This window comes from Sceloporus undulatus, chromosome 6 (genome assembly GCF_019175285.1).
Source record: "Sceloporus undulatus isolate JIND9_A2432 ecotype Alabama chromosome 6, SceUnd_v1.1, whole genome shotgun sequence".
Taxonomy (NCBI): domain Eukaryota; kingdom Metazoa; phylum Chordata; class Lepidosauria; order Squamata; family Phrynosomatidae; genus Sceloporus; species Sceloporus undulatus.
The window spans coordinates 118,500,114-118,519,200 of NC_056527.1; the positions used below are offsets into that span (position 1 = coordinate 118,500,114).

At 51.1% G+C, this 19,087-nt stretch overlaps 2 protein-coding genes across 5 annotated transcripts; one reads left to right on the forward strand and one right to left on the reverse strand.

Annotated features, from left to right (window-relative positions):
- The first annotated feature begins 242 nt into the window (after window positions 1-242).
- On the forward strand, window positions 243-7,298 carry PPP1R35 (protein phosphatase 1 regulatory subunit 35). 4 transcript variants are annotated; one of them, XM_042476377.1, is made up of 5 exons: window positions 243-492; window positions 1,169-1,426; window positions 1,582-1,891; window positions 5,657-5,787; window positions 6,967-7,298. In XM_042476377.1, the coding sequence occupies exons 2-5, from the start codon at window positions 1,223-1,225 to the stop codon at window positions 7,138-7,140; spliced, it is 819 nt and encodes a 272-aa protein (XP_042332311.1). In that variant the 5' UTR covers window positions 243-492; window positions 1,169-1,222; the 3' UTR covers window positions 7,141-7,298. The 4 variants fall into 4 exon arrangements, with proteins under 4 accessions (XP_042332311.1, XP_042332312.1, XP_042332313.1 ...); XM_042476378.1 differs by having other exon boundaries at window positions 485-593; XM_042476379.1 differs by lacking the exon at window positions 243-492 and adding an exon at window positions 601-768.
- A 559-nt stretch (window positions 7,299-7,857) lies between these two features.
- MEPCE (methylphosphate capping enzyme) lies at window positions 7,858-18,128 on the reverse strand. Its single transcript, XM_042476375.1, is given in 5 exon segments — window positions 7,858-9,475; window positions 9,677-9,803; window positions 11,136-11,354; window positions 16,162-17,119; window positions 17,121-18,128. Coding segments are annotated over 5 exon segments (2,028 nt in total). The 5' UTR covers window positions 17,792-18,128; the 3' UTR covers window positions 7,858-9,422.
- Window positions 18,129-19,087: the final 959 nt, after the last annotated feature.

Consider the following 19,087-nt stretch of genomic DNA (forward strand, 5'->3'; position numbering starts at 1 on the left):
TGTAAATTAGTCTAATAATTGCCGAGAGCCGGCCTCGAACTTACGACTTTGGAGTCTTTGGGTCGCCATCTTGCACAAAGAATCTAGTGCGCAGTCGCGCTTTCCGTCCTCCGCCGCCATCTTTGATTTTTGTCCCCTTCCCGCGCTTCCTCATTTCATATAGAGCGTTTGCAGGCTCATCGCCATCTTTCATTCAAAACGAGGCTTACCCAGAACGCTTCGCGCCGTTCCTTGTCCAAACATCCTCTGGATTCAGTACAGTACTGTTACCGCTTTAGAAGGCCAGCGTCGGAGACCGGAAGAGCCTGGAGGGACCTTCATGACGCCTCACTCTATGGTCTCCATGGTTTTAGATAGGGCTTTTTCACTCCGGGAGCCATTTTAGATTGAAAACGAGGCTTGAAGTTCTATTTTTTTTTAACCAATAACCGTCCCTAGCCTGGGACAGGAGAGGAAGAAAGGAGCCAAAGTAGCAAACAAAGAAGTGGAAAGGTTGGGAAATCCAAAAGCGAAGCGATGGAGGGTGGAAGGGAGCTGGGAGTTTAATTGTGGGAGGAAGGAATCATAGAACCATAGAGTTGGAAGAGAGGAAGGTACAGGAGGAGAGAAAGTCAGAAAAGTAGCTAAAGGAAATTGGAAGTTGGGAAACTCCTTGGCCCCAGAGCCAGGAAAAGTTACTTTTTGGACTACAATTCTCTGCATGCCCCAGCCATAAAGCAGACAAGGGGATTCTGGGAGTTGTAGTGCAAAAGGGCCTTAGTTTGACAGGTAGACTGCTCCTGCAATGGGAGTGCAGGCTGCATAGAGTGTTTTAATACTGTCATAGTTTAATTCTGTTTTAATGGTCAATTTTTAATGTTTTTTTTAATTATGCTGTGTTTCTAAATTGTAAATTATAAAAAAAAATTATTTGAGACCCAATAGATAATACATTATTTATATTTATTTATATCCCACTTTCCCCCAAAACTGTAAGCTGCCTTGAGTTAATAATAATAATAATAATAATAATAATGCGCTTTCTTTCGCAACCTGATCTACCTCAACTGCATCCACACTGTGGAAATAATCCGGTTTGGCAACGCTTTGACTGCCATGACTCTGGGGAGTGTGGTTCGTTGTGTCCGTAATGACCCTAATCCTAACTTTCCTTTCTGATTATTCACAGGCTGTGGCTCTGGGACCTGCTTTTTGGCCATCCTTGTCCTCCGCGCCGTCCCCCATGATGGCTGGGACCTCCAACCTTCCCTACGGCGAGGACCGCGACAGCCTGCCTTGCGCTGCCCCCACGCCGCTCCCGCCCCCACCCTCCCAGGGCCTGACCCCTGACCCTGAAGTGGTGCTGACTCCAGAGCACCATGCGGCCCAAAGAGTGAGCAGCGGGATTCTCCGCTTACACCGGGAAGGAAAACTCCCACGCAGACAGGTAAACTGGGCAGCAGATCGGGAGCAAATGGAGATATTTTTACTTTCCTGGACTACAATTCCCAGAATCCCCCCTAGCCAGGAGAAAGAAAAGTATTGCTGCCACCAAGCCTTGTATTTTGAATTAAGCACCCCCCCCCCCCCATCTTCTTCCAGGTGCATTTCAGTCTGGAGTGTATCTCTGACAATTCTGGGGCGATCAGCCTAGAGCCCCCCGAGAAAACCGTGGAGCCCCCTGAAGTCCCCAGAATCAGGCTGGAGAGAGAACTCAGCCGAGTTTCCACAGAGGACACAACGCTGCCTCCTCCCAGTCCGTTGGCTGCGCCAGTTCCCCACAGCACCCTCGCACTCGGGGCAGAGGTGCAGGCAGCACGAGAGAAGGGCTTCAACGCCCGACAGGCGGCAGAGGAACTGGTGCAGCGCTCATTTGTCACCCGGTGCGCTCTGGAGGCTCGGGTGGGAGAAGGTGAGCAAAGATGTTCAAAGTCACGGCTGGAGAACTCAGGGCCTCTCCAGGAATGTCAAGGCAGGAGTTTGGTGGCCATAGAGGGGACCCCAAGGGCCACCCAGACCAACCCGCTTCTGCCATGCAAGAATACTTAAAATCCTAGAATTGGGAGAGACCGCCAAGGACCATACGGTCCAAACCCATTTTGCCATGCAGGAACACATAGGATCCTAGAGCTGGAAGAGACCCCCCAGGACCCCCCAGTCCAAACCCCTTCTGCCATGCAAGAATACATGTTGTTTGGTGAGACAGAAGGCAGTAGGAAAAGAGGAAGACTACAATGCAAGCAGATTGAGGAAGTCATGGCTGCTACCCTGAGTACATAGAATCCTATATAGATTCTTAAGAGTTGGAAGAGATCCCCATAGGCATCCAGTGCAGCACCCTTCTGCCATGCAGGACTACATAGCATCCTAGTTGGAAGATACTCCCAAAGGCCATCCAGCCAAACCCCATTCTGTCATGCAGGAACTCAGAATCAAAGCACCCCCAACAGCTGGCCATCCAGCCTGTTTATAAACCTCCAAAGAAGGAGGCTCAACCCCACTCTGAGTCCTCCCAATGGTGAGGAATGCTGGGAGTTGTAGTCTATCCACACTGGCAGGATTGCAGTTCTTCCCTGATGAAGCAAACAGAAGCTCCCCAGCTGTGTTGGATTGCAATTCCCCAAATCCCCCTGTTAGCATCATCTGACAAAATGTGTTACAGACCACTTCTTTGGTCTTTAGTGTGCCGTGAGACTCTTTGTTTTGGGGTAATAGATGAGCATGGGGATTTTTACACACGCAGATGTAGGGAGAACAAGGAAGAGAGAAAAATAAGTGTTTTGGTTATGGTGCTTTGATTGAGAGTTCCTGCATGGCAGATTGGGGTTGGACTGGATGGCCCTTGCGGTCTCTTCCAACTCTAGGATTCTTTGCAAATATTACTTGGTTTCACACAGTTTGGAGTCAGCCTCAGTTACAGGCAGGTTAAGTGCGATGCAGGGCCACATGGCACCCTCAAAAATGAGTTTCTAGTCCTCCTTGATACCTCCGAAATCCCCAGACAATACTTTTTTCCTGCTCTTTCAAGTCTCCAGGAGCAAAATTGCAATCTTTAAATACATCACAATGCAGCCCTGTACTGTTTAAGATGAAAATATGCCCATTTTTTGAGAACCAGAAGCAGACCTGGGTCTCCTTGGATTTTTTTGTTTCATTTTTTGGCAGCCCATGTGGCATGGAAGTGGCCCCTGAACCTGCTGCCCATTGCCCATGGCTGCCTTGGTTGGACCTGGCAAAGACTTCCAGTAAAATTAGGCAGCTGGGCACAGTGATAGGGCCATAGGGCACTCTTTCAGCCCCCCCAAGGGAAGGGCTTGCCCATTCCAGGCCTCTGAGGGAGGCAACTCCACTGCAGACAGGAAAGAAGGGAGCAGCTCTGCAACTTTGCACCTCTTGAGTCTCATCCTGGAAAGCTATGGATTGCCTGGGAAAATCTGCCTCCTTGTGACTAAATGTGGTACTACGCACTTGTAGCCGAAATTCACACAGAGACACACAATGCATGTGATTACAATCACAGTGGTCCCTTCACATTCGCTGGGGTTAGGGGTGAAGGACCCCTGTGAAAGTGGGAAAAATACCAACAAAAACCACATCGTTTTTTGTGGGTTTTTCTGGGGTCTCTGTGGCCATGTTCTGGCAGAGTTTCTTCCTGACGTTTCGCCAGCAGCATTTGTGGCTGGCATCTTCAGAGAATGCTTTGCCTGGAAAAAGCGGGTCTCTATCTACTGTGTCAGCCTGGGAATGCAGGAGGGACTTGCAGTGTCTTGTTCTGTTGCTGATGGCAGGCCTCAGGCTGGGAGGCTCATGCAAAGGAGGATTCATGTCTGCTAATTGGGGATCATTATCTGCTGGGAAAGCCCCGGACTCTGAGTGGTTTCCCATTTGCTGAGTCCTGATTTTGCTATTCCTCAGGACTGGTAGCCAAATTTTGTTCACTTTAAGGGTTTCTTCTTTCTTTAGAACATGGCCACATAGCCTGAAAAACCCACAAAAAACTATGGATGCCGGCCATGAAAGCCTTCGACTTTACAAAAAACCACATCATTCTTTTTACCTACAAGAACACCTCTCTAGGAATCCCCAGGTCCTCCAGTGCAACTCTGTGGTCAACATCTGCCAGAAGTTGATCCTAGAATCATGCTGGAGGACCTACAGTTGCCTACAGAAGCGTTTCCTTTAAGAACCTCTAGGTCCTCCAGAACAACTCTATGGTCAACTTCTGGCAGAGTTGCACTGGAGGACCCAGAGATTCCTAGAGGTGTTCTCTCAGGTAAAAACAAGTGGAGGGTTTTTTTTTTTTTTTGGTTATTTGTGGTTTTTCCACATTCACGGGGTCCTGTGCCCCTAACCTCAGCAAATGTGGAGGAAGTGTGTGTGTATAGATATAGATATATAGATACAGCCCCCCCTCTAGATTTTGCCATTTTATATAAGGGACACCATTTTGCTATGCCATTGTATATAATGGGACTTGAGCATCCCTGGATTTAGATATCCCTGAGGGTCCTGGAACCAAACCCCAGGAGATACCAAGGTCCCTGTGTATCGACAACGCAAAATCATCCTGAGATGCACACTGGCACCATTCCTCTAGTAATACATACACAGGCCAAGTTCTAGGTGTTTGGATTTCATGATCTTGGAGCTGTGAGTCGAGAGACATCCTTTATTACAGATGTTAGTTTCAACCTCTCTAGAGATGCACTGGACCTTGGTCTCCCTTTCATATCCCTCTACAGCAGTTCTCTCCAAACTGTGCCCTTTAAGGGATTTTGGACTTCAGCTCCCAGAATCCCAGACTATTGGCCAACATGGCTGAGGCTTCTGGGAGATGAAGGCCAAAAGCTCTTAAAGGACAGTTTGGGGCTGAATTTGGTGGGGCTAGAGACTTTCACCATAGGGCATTATGGTTTCTTGGCCATTATCCTTTGTAACTGGTGGCTTAGGGGCTTGACTGTAACTCACGTTGAGTTTATTGTATACACTTGTCCCTCCATATTTGCTAGGGTTAGGGGCACAAGACCCCCGTGAATATGGAAAACCTGCAAATAACAAAGCACCATGTTTTGACCTGACCAAAACACCTCTCTAGGAATCTGACAGACACTGACCATAGGACTGCACTGGAGGAGCTACAAAGGCCTAGTGGAGTGTCCTCTCTAGGTCCTCCAGGGCAACTCTGTGGTCAACGTCCGACAGACACTGGTCATAGAACTGCATTGGAGGAGCTACAAAGGCCTAGTAGAGTATCTTCTCTAGGAATCTCTAGGTCTTTCAGGGCAACGTTTACTTAAAAGTTGACCACAGAGTTGCACTGGAGGACCTAGATATCCCTAGAGAGAACATATTAATCAAATCTGTGAATAATCAAATCCACAAGTATCAAAGCCACAAATATGGAGGGATAAGTGTATATAAAAAACTGAAAACATTTTTAATTAACAATGAGGAAGCAAGCAGTAATTCTTTTAAAACTATGTGGCCCTCCAGGTGTTATTGGGACTACAGCTCCCAGCATTCCTCACCACTGGCTCTGCCAGGAGCTGCAGTCCAGCCGTATTTGGAGGGCCTGAGATGCTTCCCAGCGGGATTGTAAGTCCTTTCCTTGAGGAAGAGGTGGCTTCTTCTCTACCCCATATACCTACACCAGCCTCTGATTTCTTGGGCCTTGCAGGTATGAACATCCCCCGGGACCAGCGGCTCTATCAGGGGCTGGTCAGCCTCCAGGTGCCCAAAGAGGAATTGGTAAACTCCGCTGTCCAGGAGAAACTGGCCCTGGTCCGGCACCGTCCTGAAGGCAGGCAGGTGAGTGGTGCGCGTCCATTTGGGCATCCCTATCCCCTTAACATAATCCCACACAGAACAGAATAACTATCCTGTCCTCCCTCCAGTGTAGGCCAGAAGGGAAGAAAGGCCATGAAGCAGAGCCTCTGAATAAGGAATAGACCTGTTACTGGCTGTATCTGGTTTTCTATCTCTTGGCTCCGTCATTAATCAGAACGGAGGCTGCAGTCAAGAAATTATGGTCCAAAACACACTGCAGAAACAATCCACTTTGAGACTGCTTTAACTGCCCTGGCTCAGTGCTAGGGAATCCTGGGAATTGTAGTTTGCTCTGGTACTAGAGTGCTCTTGACAGAGAAGGCTAAAAGTCTCACAAAAGGACAGTCCCCAGAATTCCCTAGCACTGAGCCAGGGCAGTTAAAGCGGTTTCAAAGTGGATTATTTCAGCAATGTGTTTGGGACCTGGAAGGGTTCCTGTGAAGGAACTAGACAAGATCCTCAAGTGTAAAGATGTATCACTGAATGCTAAAGTCAGGATGGTCCATTCCATCCTGTTTCCCTTTTTTTTATGTATGGTTCTGGAAGGTGGACAGGGAGAGGACCAACTCATTTGAAATGTGGGGCAGGAGGCGAGTCTTAGGATGTCATGGACAGCAAAAAGACCAATAAATGGGTCCAGGAGCAAACCAAACAGAACTTTCCCTAGAAGCCAAGATGGCTAAATTGAGCGTGTTGTACTTTGGACATTTCATGGGAAGACAGGACTCTTTAGGAAATGATGTTTGGTGAGACGGAAGGCAGTAGGAAAAGAGGGAGAACGCATTACAGGCAGATTGGCTCCATTGAGGAAGTCATGGCTGCTGCCCTGCGTTTGCAAGACCTGCTGATAAAGGGGCGACTTGGAGGTCTCTTGCTCAGCGGGTCACTCGTAATCAGCATTTAACCACCCCTTGCATCCCTAAGGACAGGTTGGACGGCACTCCCAGAACCCCCTTCCCGGGGGTGACTGGGGGATTCTGGGAGTTATGTCCAACCCAGGCTGGATTAGTGATGGTTCAGGTCCAACACACTAATTTTTCCTGGAAGCAAAAAATCCCCCATGGTCTTCTCCCAATATTTCCGTTGCCTTAATGGCAGGCTTGGGGAATGGGCAGCATTCAGGACTGGCACCTAACCCACCGTTTCCTCTCTCTCTGCCAGGAGCCTCCCTGCCTGGGCCCCGACTTGCTGGCTTTCTATAACCCCAAGGAACTGTTCACCGAGACCCCCTTCTTGGAGGTCGAGGGGCTGCCGCCCTTGAAGCTCCAGCCTCGGCCAAGGGACCCGGCCACGACGTTCTTCATGTACCGGAAGTTGCACCAATGGGATAGCTAAGAGGAGGATTTTGGGGGAAGCTGTTGGCACTCTTCCTGCAGGGAAAAAATGGACTCCAACCTTCTTCTGTGAGACACTGGGCTATTTATTTAGAAGGGAATCATCTTCCCTATCCCTTTTGGCATGTTTTTATACATAAAAATGGAATTGCAACCCTATTTTGCATGTCTTTTCCCTCCTATTATTGCTTAAAGGCTTTACAAGCAGCTGCTCAGATTTAAGGTAGGGGTTTGCAAACCTTGGGGATTCCATCTCCCAGCATCCCTCACCTCTGGCAAATCCAGATGGGATTTATGAGCCCAAAACAGATTATCAACATGAGAACCATTGTTTGTTAAGACTCGTGGCTGAGGATGAAGACTTCTCTGGCTGCATCCATGCTGGAGAAATAACCCGGTTTGGCACAGCTTTAACTGCTCTGGCTCAAGGCTATGGAATCCTGGGAGTTGGAGTATGTTGTGGGGTTCAGAGCAGAGCACTGCTCCGCTCTGGGCCCACAAGAAACTCCAACTCCCAGGATTCCATAGCCTTGAGCCCAAAAGTGTTAAAAGCCGTGCCAAATGGTTATTTCCCCAGTGTGGATGCGGCCTTTCATGGTTACCCCTCTCTCTGCAATTGGAACAAAGCACAGAAGTCTCCCTTGCTGAATGGCTTGGAGGCTTTAATCCTTGGGTGTCCTGGAGTTCTTTGTCCACAAAGCGAGACCAGAGCAGGTAATAATCTGTAGTCTTTTTTATTTATATATAGAATCAACATCTTTTTAAAGATAAAACTCCAGCTTCGAAGAGGAGCCGCTCCCTGCTACTGAGGCGGGGGACAAGGGGAGCCATTGGGTCCTGGCCCTCCCCAAAAGGCATTGTGTCCTCACTGGCAGCATGACCAGCTAATGTTGCATTTTGTGGGTGTTGTCCCATCCACTTAGCTGTGGGGGGCAAAGACAGATAGTGACAGCCTGGTGGGGCTTCTCTCATCAGTGACTGGGTAGGCCCCATTAAAACAGTTGAGCAGGTAGTATGGCGCTGGGGCAGGCAGTGGCCCCTTTCCCCCTCTTATCACGCAAGCAAGCCCTATAGTAGCCTCAGCCCTGGCCTTGGTCAAAAGGAGGTGTTTCTGGTGAGAGCTCAGCACTTCCGCTCTTCTCCCAGGCACACAAAGGAAAAGAGAAGCATTGCAAAGGAAGAGGAGGCCTATGGCATTGGACAGGTAGGCAATGCTCTCTGGAGAATTCAGGAGAAAACCCATGTGCCCCACTAAATGCTGCCTGGGACCAGAGGTTGTTCCTCTCTGGAGAAGGATGGTGCAAGTTCTATACGCAGGAAGGGGAAGTTGCTTGTAGAGAAGGCACCTGTCTTCCATTATTTTCCTTCTCCAACCCAGACTAGAGTTTAAACCCCCCCCTTTTTTTTTTTGTTCTGAACTACAACTTCCCAAATTTGGAATATGTAGCCCACAAGAAAAATGTTTTGATCTACTCCGCAGTCCACTCATACCATCTTTTAAAAAAAGAAGTCTGATACCCATAGAAAGGCCTTTCAGGCAGAGGTAAGGAAGAGTGGGCAACCAAAACCTCACCTGTGCTTCCACACGAAGGTTTCCCTCCTTTGTGCAGAAAACAGGGAGAGGAAGCAAGTTGGCAGCCAGGTGTGATGTGTGTTTGTGTGTGTGGATACACCAACCAGAGAGAAAGGCGGGGGTGTTCTGTCTTGTCATGGCCCTGTTCCTGGCCTTTCTGCATTAAAGACCTGGTTGGGGGTGCAGGGAGAAGGAATGTGAGCATCCTCCCCGCAGCCCCATCCCATTTGCAAACCTCTCCCTTCCCCAGATGCTCAAAGCAGGGGGCAGAGACAGGGAGCAAAGTATTCTGGGACTGGATCAGGCTTTGCATCTGCTAGCAACTCACAAGGAAAGAAGCAAGCTTGGTACAACCGCCATTTGAGTAATCCCCCCCACACACACATCATTTCCATTTTACAGTGCCCCCCAATTCCCACACCAGGAGTTAAGCTTCTGCTCGAGGCCTTTCCCAGATGTGCTGCTCTTTGCCACCATCAGCTGCAGAGTCTTGGATACCTTTAGGCTGTGGCCAACCGAAGGTGCCCTCACAAAAGAGCCATGCTAGGCTGCTCTTTTGCCCCCCTTCACTCACAAATGGAGGGAAAGGTTCCTGTCCTTCCCCCCCGAAGTGTCCAGAAATCAGCTGTGGGGAAGGGGGGGGCACACCTGCCTATTGTTTCCCGGCAAATTCTGGCAGGTCAAGGAAAGAACTGCTGGCATAGAGTTCCTCAGTGGCCTCCCGGGTGAGTCTTGTGGAAGAGATAGATGGGCCGCTGGAATCCTGTAGGGAGACATCCAAAAGAGGATTGGTAAGCAAAGGGCTCTGTGCGCAGAGGTGCTGCTGCCCCCTCCCACTGGGATCATGACAGCCATCTCTCAGCATAACAAGGCTGGGAGTTCTGCCGACTCCTAGACACCAGCCAACTGTGCCTTCCAGCAGCCCTATAGCAAATGGAGTCAATAGTGAGGCATGCCCCATTACCTTTTGCTGTGTTCCTAGGCATGGCTACCAGTTCATAGCTGGAGAAACCAACTTCAGGTGAAGTCAGGTAAGAGGGGAACTGGTCTGGCTTCAGCTTGATCCGGTTGAAATGCCTGGATATCGTTTCCTAGGGGAGGAAGGGAAAATTAATGCCAACAGATCACAGAGGGAAGCCCCAACTTCAGTTATGTGCCCCGCAGTGGTGAAAGCAGGGTAAGACGGACTTCCACCTAAACACACACCATTTATGATGGTGATGGACTTCAGCCATAGAAAGGATGCTACTGCAATGGCACCCACTCCAGAATTGTGGGCTAGTGGAAAACTATGAAGCACTTGCCTATGCGCAGAGTGTGTTTCTCACAACAGGATTTCAAGACCTTTCATTTTATCAGGCTGCAAAAAGTACACTTTTCTAGACCCCCAAAGAAGGACGGGGACCGATGGTGGGGAGAAAGAAGCCACAGGCAGAACTCAACAACAAAACAACCTTTTTTGTGAGGGGAGGTCTACAACTCCCAGAACAACGCAGTCACCGTAACCAGTCAATTCTGGGGGTTGCAGTCCACAGAAAAGGAATTTTGCTGAACTATGGATCCCTATCTGCCCAGGTGTTTGCCACTTTTCAAGGAACGGGAGCATGGCAACCCTTCCCCAACTTCCCTCCCACCCAGATTTTTAAATATATCATTGTGGATAACTTTTCACCCCAAAACATGAGGAAAATAGCTCACAGGCCTTTCAACTTCTGCATTCTACCTCAACCCTCAAAAAGGCCTTTTCCAGCTTGCAAATGGCAACTAGAGGTATCGTGGTATCACTTATAGTGTGACAAAAACTGTACAACCCTGCATTATTCCATCCCACATGAGGGTCAGTTCAGGGCCTATGTGTGTCTCAGACACAGAGGAACGTTACAGACCGCCCAAAATGGGTGGTCTCATGCCGCTGCCGGTTGCTCCGCGAGGGAGCTACAGCAGCCAAACAGCGTGGCTCCCTCGCGGAGCAAAAAGAAGCCCCAAAATGGCACGCCACGAGGTGCTACTCGCACACTCACGGCATCATATCCAGGGCGCGACGTGCAGACGCTATGCGTTTGGCACGTAAAAATGGCAGCGCCCATGTGGACGCTAGGTCCTTGGCCAATCCCTAGCATGTGACGGGGGCACCGCAAAGGCCCGTTTGTAACAGGCCAGAGATTCCTTCTTGAGAGCAATCCCCTTCCATACTATCTTTGCCATTCCCCCCCCCCTGACTTTTTCTAACTCCACTTTCTAACATCCTGGAATTCAAAATGTTGATGGCTTGGGGCCTGCAGTTCTACAAGGCCAAATGTGGCCCATACACTGTCAGTTGTGCTGAGGCCTCTCTTCCTTGCACCCAAGGGACAGTCCAGCGCAACAGTAGTATGGAAGCTCTGCCTGCCAGAGACACAGACGGACAGGGCAACAATTCTCACCGTCAGATTCTTCCTCTTCTTGTAGGAGGACCAGGCCTGGGGCTCAAGGATGAGGATGCCCCCAGGGCGCAGGTGGCGGTAGATGCGCTTGAAGAGGCGCTTCAGGCCCTCGTCGCCCCAGTTGAGGTGCACCCACTTGGTCAGGCTGAGGCAGAGAATCACATCGTACTCGGACTTCTGAGCCTCCAGCAACTCATCACGCTCCAGCACATAGTTGCCCTGTGGGGAGACAGCAAGAGGGGCTCTCAGGGGAGGCCAGAGGCAAGACAGAAATGCAGCCACCCGCAAAAACTGAGATGGGTTGTCTTCTTCTTTGTGGAACACAACTCCCAGAATGCCATGTATCCCATCAGGATTCTGGGAGAAAAAGGTTTCCTGGGGAGGGAGTACAGTAGCTTGTCATACACCAGTAGCTTTTTCTAGATCATAGCTCCCAGAGTCCCATGCTAGCTAGGGGACTATGACAGTTGTAGTCCAATAAGTGATTTTCCCCAATCTCTGGAGAAATGTAAAGCCTGAGATGACTGCCCCAAGCCCTACCGATTCCTTTTCCCCTCAACAAACCAAGAGAGGTCAAGGGCAGGGTGAACAGATGTCCTAACCACAGAGGAGGACAAGGCACCCCAAAATATTAGGACATGACCAAGTAAAAGCTAGAAACACTCATAGAAATGCAAATGTATGCTTCAGTTATACTCAGAATGGAGGACATTTTGAAACTCCTCCTGGACACCAGGTTGAAATGTAGGATACATCTTGGAAGAGGAGGATGTCTGGTCACTCTGGTCAAGGCAAAGGAGGGTTCTTTGCATTGGAGAATGGGGATAATACAGCAGCAAAGCCTGAAAAGCTCAATGCCTCTGTCAGGAATGACACCCAGGCACTGGGCAAAACCCAGCCTGGTGTGGTTAACAGAAACAGGAAAGGAAAGCACAGACACTCACGGCTTCAATGAGTGTGGTCTCTCCTGGCCCACAAGCCACCTGGACCTCTTGCCGCCCAAGTCTGAAAGGGTGGGAGTGGGTGCAAAGCACCTGAGACATATAAAGGCACTCTCTCCCACACCCCTGGCTCCAAAGTCAGGAGGCACCTGGCCCATTTGTGGTGGAAGTGCCCTGTGTAACTTTCTGGACCCGCACTCAAGGTTGCCTGCTGCCTCCCTCCTACACACAAGCTGGACTTTTCCTTGGAGGGGTGACAGAAACAGGTGTGTGTGTTTCAACTGCTTCTTGCTGGTTTTTCAGCTCCCACACAGAAGCTGGACAAACCAAAAGAGATAAATCAAGGCCGCCTTGGAAGACTGCAGAAATGCAGCCATGGAGGAGGGTGGCCTGCCTCCAGGAAAGGGATCCCACCTGGTGGGCAACACTCCCAGAAGGGCCTGGCTTTGCTCCAATTCTGGCATTGAAATAATGGAGAGGATGCTGGAACTGGAGACACATAGCAGGAAAAGGCTGAGCATGCCCCCCACTACTGCCATTTCTTCCTCCAGCCTGTAAGGACTGACAATTCAGCAATGTCCAGCACCTTGTTTAAAGGCTCCAAAGCCAGTTAACCTTGTGCAGAGAGCTAAAGGGGGGGGGCTCAATATTTGTCAAGGAAGTGGGCCTTCTCAAAGCCACTGGCCTCTCCCTGGCCAAGGAGGGGGCTTGAGAAGAAGGAGGGCAGGGAATCAGTGGAGACCAAGCTCCAACCTTTTCTGAGGGGCAGCAAGTGAGAACTCCTTATGAAGAAGCAGGGCATGTCCCCTTTGCATCTAGGGAGCCAATAGTGGTGCCAGGACCAGCGTCCAAAGCATCGCTTGCATAGTTTTAACACCCCTCCCCTTCTCACATGAAGCAGCTGAAAAGGAGAATGGGTGGAGGTTCAAGTGCTCTTGTTTTGCAGTTCAGGGGCAATTCTGAGCCCTGCAGCAGGTGCCATAGGTGAAGCCAACCATTACGCCCCCTTGTCTCTTCCACCTCTGTGGTCTGTAAAAGCATGGAGTTGTGTGCAGGTATGTGTGTTTTGGCCTCCTCCAACAGACAGCCTGGCCAATAGAGAAGGCAAACAGACCTCAGCAATCCCTTCAAAGAGGAAGAGAAGGCCAAGGTGGCCCAGAAAGACGTTTTGGTGGAGCCCTCCTTCCACCTTCCCTCTGCTTTGCTTTTTTCTGGCTCTAAGCCCACCTCTCCTCCATGGCCTTGACAAAGCTGCTGGGAATCTCTCCCTGCACTCATAGACTTGGAAGAGAGCTCAAGGGCCCCGATCCAGTCCAACCCCTGCCATGCAGGAACTCTCAATCAAAGCTTTCCTTGTGACAAATGGCCATCCAGCCTCTGTTTAAAAATCTCCAAGGAAGGAGACTTCACCACCCTCCAAGGAAAAGTGTTCCACTGTCCAACAGCTCTTACTGTCAGGAAGTTCCTCTTAAGGTTTAGGTGGAATCTCTTTTCCTGAAGTTTGCATCTATTTTTCCAGGTTCTGTTCTCTGGAGCAGCAGAAAACAAGCTTGCTCCCTTCTTAATGTAACACCCCTTCAAATACTGAAACAGGGCTATCATAGCCCCTCTTCCTTCTCTTCTCCAGGCTAAACAGCCTCAGCTCCCTAAGTCTCACCTCATAAGGCTTCATGGTTTCCAGACCATTCACCATTTTGGTTGCCCTCCTCTGGACACAGTTCCAGCTCTCAGCCTGACTTCAGTTCCAACCCTCCCAGAAAGCAAATGCTGAAATCACCAGCGCTTGTCGTCTCACCCTGCTCCCCGGACCATTGGGGGGAAAGGATGCAGCTCCTCCAAGTCACTGAAGAAGACCCTTGCTCTCAAAAACCAGACCAGACCCATCAGGAATGTCAGCCTAGTCTTGGAGTGCCCCCAGTGCCAACCAATGCTCATAGAGTCCTAGAGTTGGAAGAGACCCCAAAGGCCATCCATTTCAACCCTCTTCTTCTGCCATGCAGGAAGACAGTCAAAGCCCTCCCTGGGACAGGTGGCTATCCAGTCTCTGTTTAAAATCCTCCAAAGAAGGAGACTCCAGCGCTCTCCGAGGGAGGAAGACAAGCCACAATGTGTATTTTCACTGACGTGTTTTGACCAATGTTGCTTGTTAATTGTTGTTGTTCCCCGCCTCAATGCATGGGGAAAAGTGGCTAAGAAATAATAATAATAATAATAATAATAATAATAATAATAATAATAATCAGTGATTCAGCTCTCGTCCTAGAATCCTAGAGTTGAAAGAGACCCCAAGGGCCATCTAATCCAACCCCCTTCTGCCATGCAGGAACTCACAATCAAACATCCTCATTGACAGCTGGCCATCCAGCCTCTGCTTAAAGACCTCCAAGAAAGGAGACTCCACCATAAGCTTTGAGGGAGTGTGTCCCACTGTCCCTCTTAATGTTGAGGTGGAATCTCTTTTCCTGGAGCTTGCACCCACAGTTCCATCGCGTCCTGTTCTCTGGAGCAGCAGGAAACAAGCTTGCTCTCTCCTCAATATGACATCCCTTCAAATATTTAAAGGCATTGTGAGGATTTTCCAGTCTGAAAAGAGGAAGCTTATTCACTCTGCTCCCACCAGGTCCAGGCTTGCCAGCTCAGCCATGGCTGCTCAGTCAGGTGAAGCTACACACCTGGCGAGCTCCTCTTCCCGCCCCCATCTAGGATGGGAGCCCAATCAGAGGTGGCCGGCAGCCAATCACTGGCTCCTCCTCTTCCTCCTGGAAGCTCCACCTCCAACACCCAAATCACTATTCCTTGAGAGCATGTCTACACATGGAGAGTGCACCAGCCCCACGGTTGCCCCCTGACTTGCCATTCACAGCTGATCAAAAAGACAACTCCGTGGGTGTCAAATCTGGTTCAAAAGTCCCAGGTGCAGACGCATTAGGCGCACTGAAGAAACCAGATCCAATAACGTCCAGACAATGATACCTTTACTGGGAAAACCAAAATATACAATTACGTGTTGCAAGCTTTCAAAGTCACACTGGCCTCTTCACCAAGCAAACAGCAGAAAGAAATTTTGCTGCTTCTGGTCTTAGTCCAGATGGTATGGAGGGCTATCTGCAAGATGACACTTTCCCCTTTTGTTGGCCATGGGGTCACTGGCCCCCATGGGAGATGCTCAAAGTCAAGGAAATGTAATCTCCATTTGCAATTCAAAGAAGATGTTTCCTTGGCATCCAGAAAGTCTCCTCCAATTTCTTTCCCCCGTTTGGCTGACGAAGAAGCCAGTGTGATTTCAAAAGTTTGCAACATGGAACTAGGCATTCTGGTTGTCCCAATAAAGGTATCACTGTTTGGATGTTACTGGATTTGCTCTATGGCCAATGGGGCTAACCCTAGATGGTTCTGTGAAAAAAACAGAGTATGCTTGACTTGGGGCCAAAAGGGACTGCAAGGACCATGCTGCTTGAAAGTGCTTTAACTGCCCTGGCTCAATGCTAGGGAATTAAAGGTACTGTAGTTTTCGAAGACATTTAGCCTTCTCTGTCAGAGCTGTCTGATGCCACAACAAACTACACTTCCCAAACCTCCCTAGCACTGAGCCAGAGCAGTTACAAGTGCTTTTACGCTGGATTATTTCGGCCATCTTTTGGCCCTAGGACTTCTGTCCCAGAGCAACTCATGGCCACTGGAAACCGCCATCAGCAGACCAAGCCTGGAGCCAAAACGAAAGCGGCTTTTGTCTTTTATGGCTGTTCCATGCTGTTCTTTAGCTGAATTTTCACATGTATGTATTGAACTTGAATTCAATGGCGCTCCATGGATTTCTTTCCAAGGCTAATGCCACACTGCAAGAACAAAGCAGTTTTGACACCACTTTGAATTCCATGGTCCAAAACACACTGCAGAAATAAACTAGTTTGAGACTAAAGCCTACTTCCTTAGATGCATTTGGTTCAACAACCTATATTTCAATTACTTTCAATTTTCTCAAATTGCCTCCGTATTTGAACTCTGCCTTGGTTGAAACAATTAATTGCCATGACCAAAGTGAGACTAACTTTTTCCTTTAGTGTGGAGCCCCTCTCTTGCCTTACCTGGACAAAAATGACGTTGTTGGGAAAGACTGTGGCATCCGCTCCCTCCTGGGGCACCCTTGGAGCAGCGATTGGACCCCGGCTGGCCATGAGAGAAGCCGGAAAGGTCTTCCTGGCGGCGGAGGCAGCCCCCTCGTCCTTGCTCTTCTGCTTCTGCAGGTGCATCTCCTCAGAGAGGTAGTGCCGGATGTTCTGGCGGGCCGAGTGGATGAGGGTCCCGTCAATGTCCATCCCGACCATCCTGGAGGGCCCCCACTTCTTGGCCACGCTTAAGGTGAGGTGCCCCACGTTGCACCCCACGTCCAGCACTTCTTTGCCCTGGAACCACTCCGGCTTCATCACCCGCAGCCGGATGTCCTCACAGTCGGGGTTGCGGTAGCCGTAGTACTTGCAGTAGTTGCCATACTGGAACTTGTGCTGGGGCTGCCTGCGGGGCTGCTGGTGCGAGGAGGAAGTGGCCTGGGAGTGGCGGCACCGGGGCACGCTGCGCCCCCTCTCTGGGCTGCTCCTGCAAGGCTGGTCGCTCACAGTGGAGGTGGCCCCTGGGTGCCGGGCGCCTGCCCCTTCTGATTTGCTACAAGTCCTGCGCCGCTTGCGATGATGCCGGCTCCCTGTGCTGGCGGTGGAAGAGGCCACGGAGGCGCATGAGGGAGTTGCGCAGCCCCCCGAGGCCTGGGGGTGGCTCGGCTGAAGCTCCTTTTGGCCAGCAGGCAGCAGCGGGGAGACCACTTCGTCCCGGCAGTTGATGGCTGTGTTGAGTTCGTACGGCTGTGGGGTGGCCCCGTTGCAGGGCTTCTGGCACGACTTACATGAGGGGGCGGCGGCAGCAGCGGTGGAAGAGGCAGAAGTGGCAACAGTGGGCTTGGCCCCTCCGCCGCCGTCGACGCTGGCCCCCCTCTGTGCCCCACGGTGCCGGTGCCTCTTCCGTCCGCTCTTGATGGGGGAGGCCAGGATGGGGGGGGTCCTCCTGAGCGTTGTTGAGGCTCAAGGGGTCAGTGATGTCTTTGGGGATAAGAATCTCCACAGGGTCCCTTCCCTTGGCCGGCAGCGGCGATGACTTGGGGGTCTCGGCGTTGAGGGCCTGGTTGACCTCCTCATCCAGGAGGCTGTTGAGGTTCAGGGGGTCAAAGATGTTGCCTCCCAGGAGGAACTCCGAGGGGAGGACCGGGTCGCACTCTGAGTTGATCCGGCGGCGGCGCTTGAAGGCCAGGTGCTTGAACCCACCACCACTGGTGTTGCAGCTGTTCCGCCTCTTGCCTCCTCCTCCTCCTGGGGGTCTCTGGTGGGGGGCCTGGAAGCCATTGCGGGGCCTCTGGAGCTCGGGAACACCGTCCCCCTCCTCAGCCGACTCCTTGGGCAGGGGTCCCCCTCGGCGGGGAGGGTAGGGGTCCCGGTTTGAGGGCGCATTGATGGGGGTGGCAGCCCCCAGCCCCTGCTCTTCTTGCCCCCCAGCCTGGGCCGCCTCTCCTGGGCCTTGGCTGCCTCCACCTCCTCCATCGCCCCTCTCAGACCCCTGACCCCCAAGAGGGACCTCCCCTGCCCCACCACGCCCTTTGTTTGGGGGCTTCGGGAGCGGAGGTGGTGGGGCTGGGACTCGGAAGGTCTCCTTGTCGGTTGCCATCTCGATCATCCCTCAGGACAAGCCTCTCACGCTGCTGACTCCTCAGCTGCAGCTTCTACTGCCGCTGCTTCGACTTATACTGTGCCTCCCGCGCCTGCGCAGTAGCGCCCCTTTCTACCGCGCAGCCTCAGTGAGCTCCCGCTTCCGCGCACGCGCATTCACTCCCTCTCCCTCCCTGACTCAAGTCAGAGCCATCCGCTCGACGCAGTCCCTCCTATTCTGTTGGCGGCTCCTCCTCCTCGCTCATTGGTTGGCGCATGCGCACCTGAGCCAGCGACCTGTCCAAGGAAGAACGCTTCGCGTCTCCCGCTTCCCCGCGATGGCAAACTCCCCCCTGCGTCCCGGGTTTATATACGCCGAGGGTGGGGTCGGAAAAGGCCACGCCCCCTCATCGTAGTAAGAGCCAATCAAAGCCAGGCACCCTCACCACCCGCGTGGATCGGGAGCCAATCAGGATGCTTTGCTCTGAGGGAGCCCGAAGCCGCCGCTCCCCTTCTTCGTCCCGCCTCCTTGTTCGTATTTCGGCCAATAGGAGGGCAGCGTTGCACTGCCTCTAGCCAATCAGAGTTCAACACTCGTTCTCCGGAGGGTCCTTGCTCGAAGAGAGCGGCCCTAAGCAAACGCCTGCAGCAGTGTTACTTCAAGCTTTTAAGTCGCAACAAAAAACCCAAGTAGATATATATTTTTCCCACGCTGAAAGCGTTAAAGAAAATCGCTCTGTGACAGGAAGCGAGCTGTCAACCGCCGCAAACCCTGGCCATTGTTTTTCTCAGGCATTGTGTTAGACTCCTAAACTGTCCCCCTCGGCGCCGTCGCTGTGAGGAAAACAGCCTCCTCACAAAGTATCAGAGAGACTGTATTTTGAGCAAAATGGTGCTTTGGGCATCAACCCCTTCAGATATTTATTTTGTTTACAGGAAGGGAAAATAAAAGGGGAAACTGTTTTTAAAGGGTTCCCAATATGGAGAGTTGTCAACGGCCACACGGCTTCGCTTTCCTTAGCCGCGCAACGTACGCCGGGAGTTGTAGTTTTAAGGGAAGTGCTGCGCATGCGTGGGAGGACCGCCCGCCGCCTCCTTTCCCGAACTGCGCAGGCGCAATAGATGCGTAAACAAACTCAGGGCTGTGTTTCCATTCCAAGGCAGAAAGGAAGGAAGCTCTTTTCAGGCAACGAATGTGGAGAGAAGGCTCTGAGGAAGGGCCTCCTGTGACAGTTCTCGTGCAGTGCTGCATCGGCACTGAAGAATTAATGCAGCCATGGCCCAGTACTATGGAATTCTGGGATTTATTATTATTAAGCTTGAT

What these genes read in the sequence shown, in the direction of transcription:
- PPP1R35 (XM_042476377.1), top strand. Translation starts at nt 1,223, where the DNA reads ATGATGGCTGGGACCTCCAACCTTCCCTACGGCGAGGACCGCGACAGC. An exon ending in GGAGGCTCGGGTGGGAGAAG is followed by an intron (nt 1,892 to 5,656) that starts GTGAGCAAAGAT and finishes TGGGCCTTGCAG; the next exon opens with GTATGAACATCCCCCGGGAC. An exon ending in ACCGTCCTGAAGGCAGGCAG is followed by an intron (nt 5,788 to 6,966) that starts GTGAGTGGTGCG and finishes TCTCTCTGCCAG; the next exon opens with GAGCCTCCCTGCCTGGGCCC.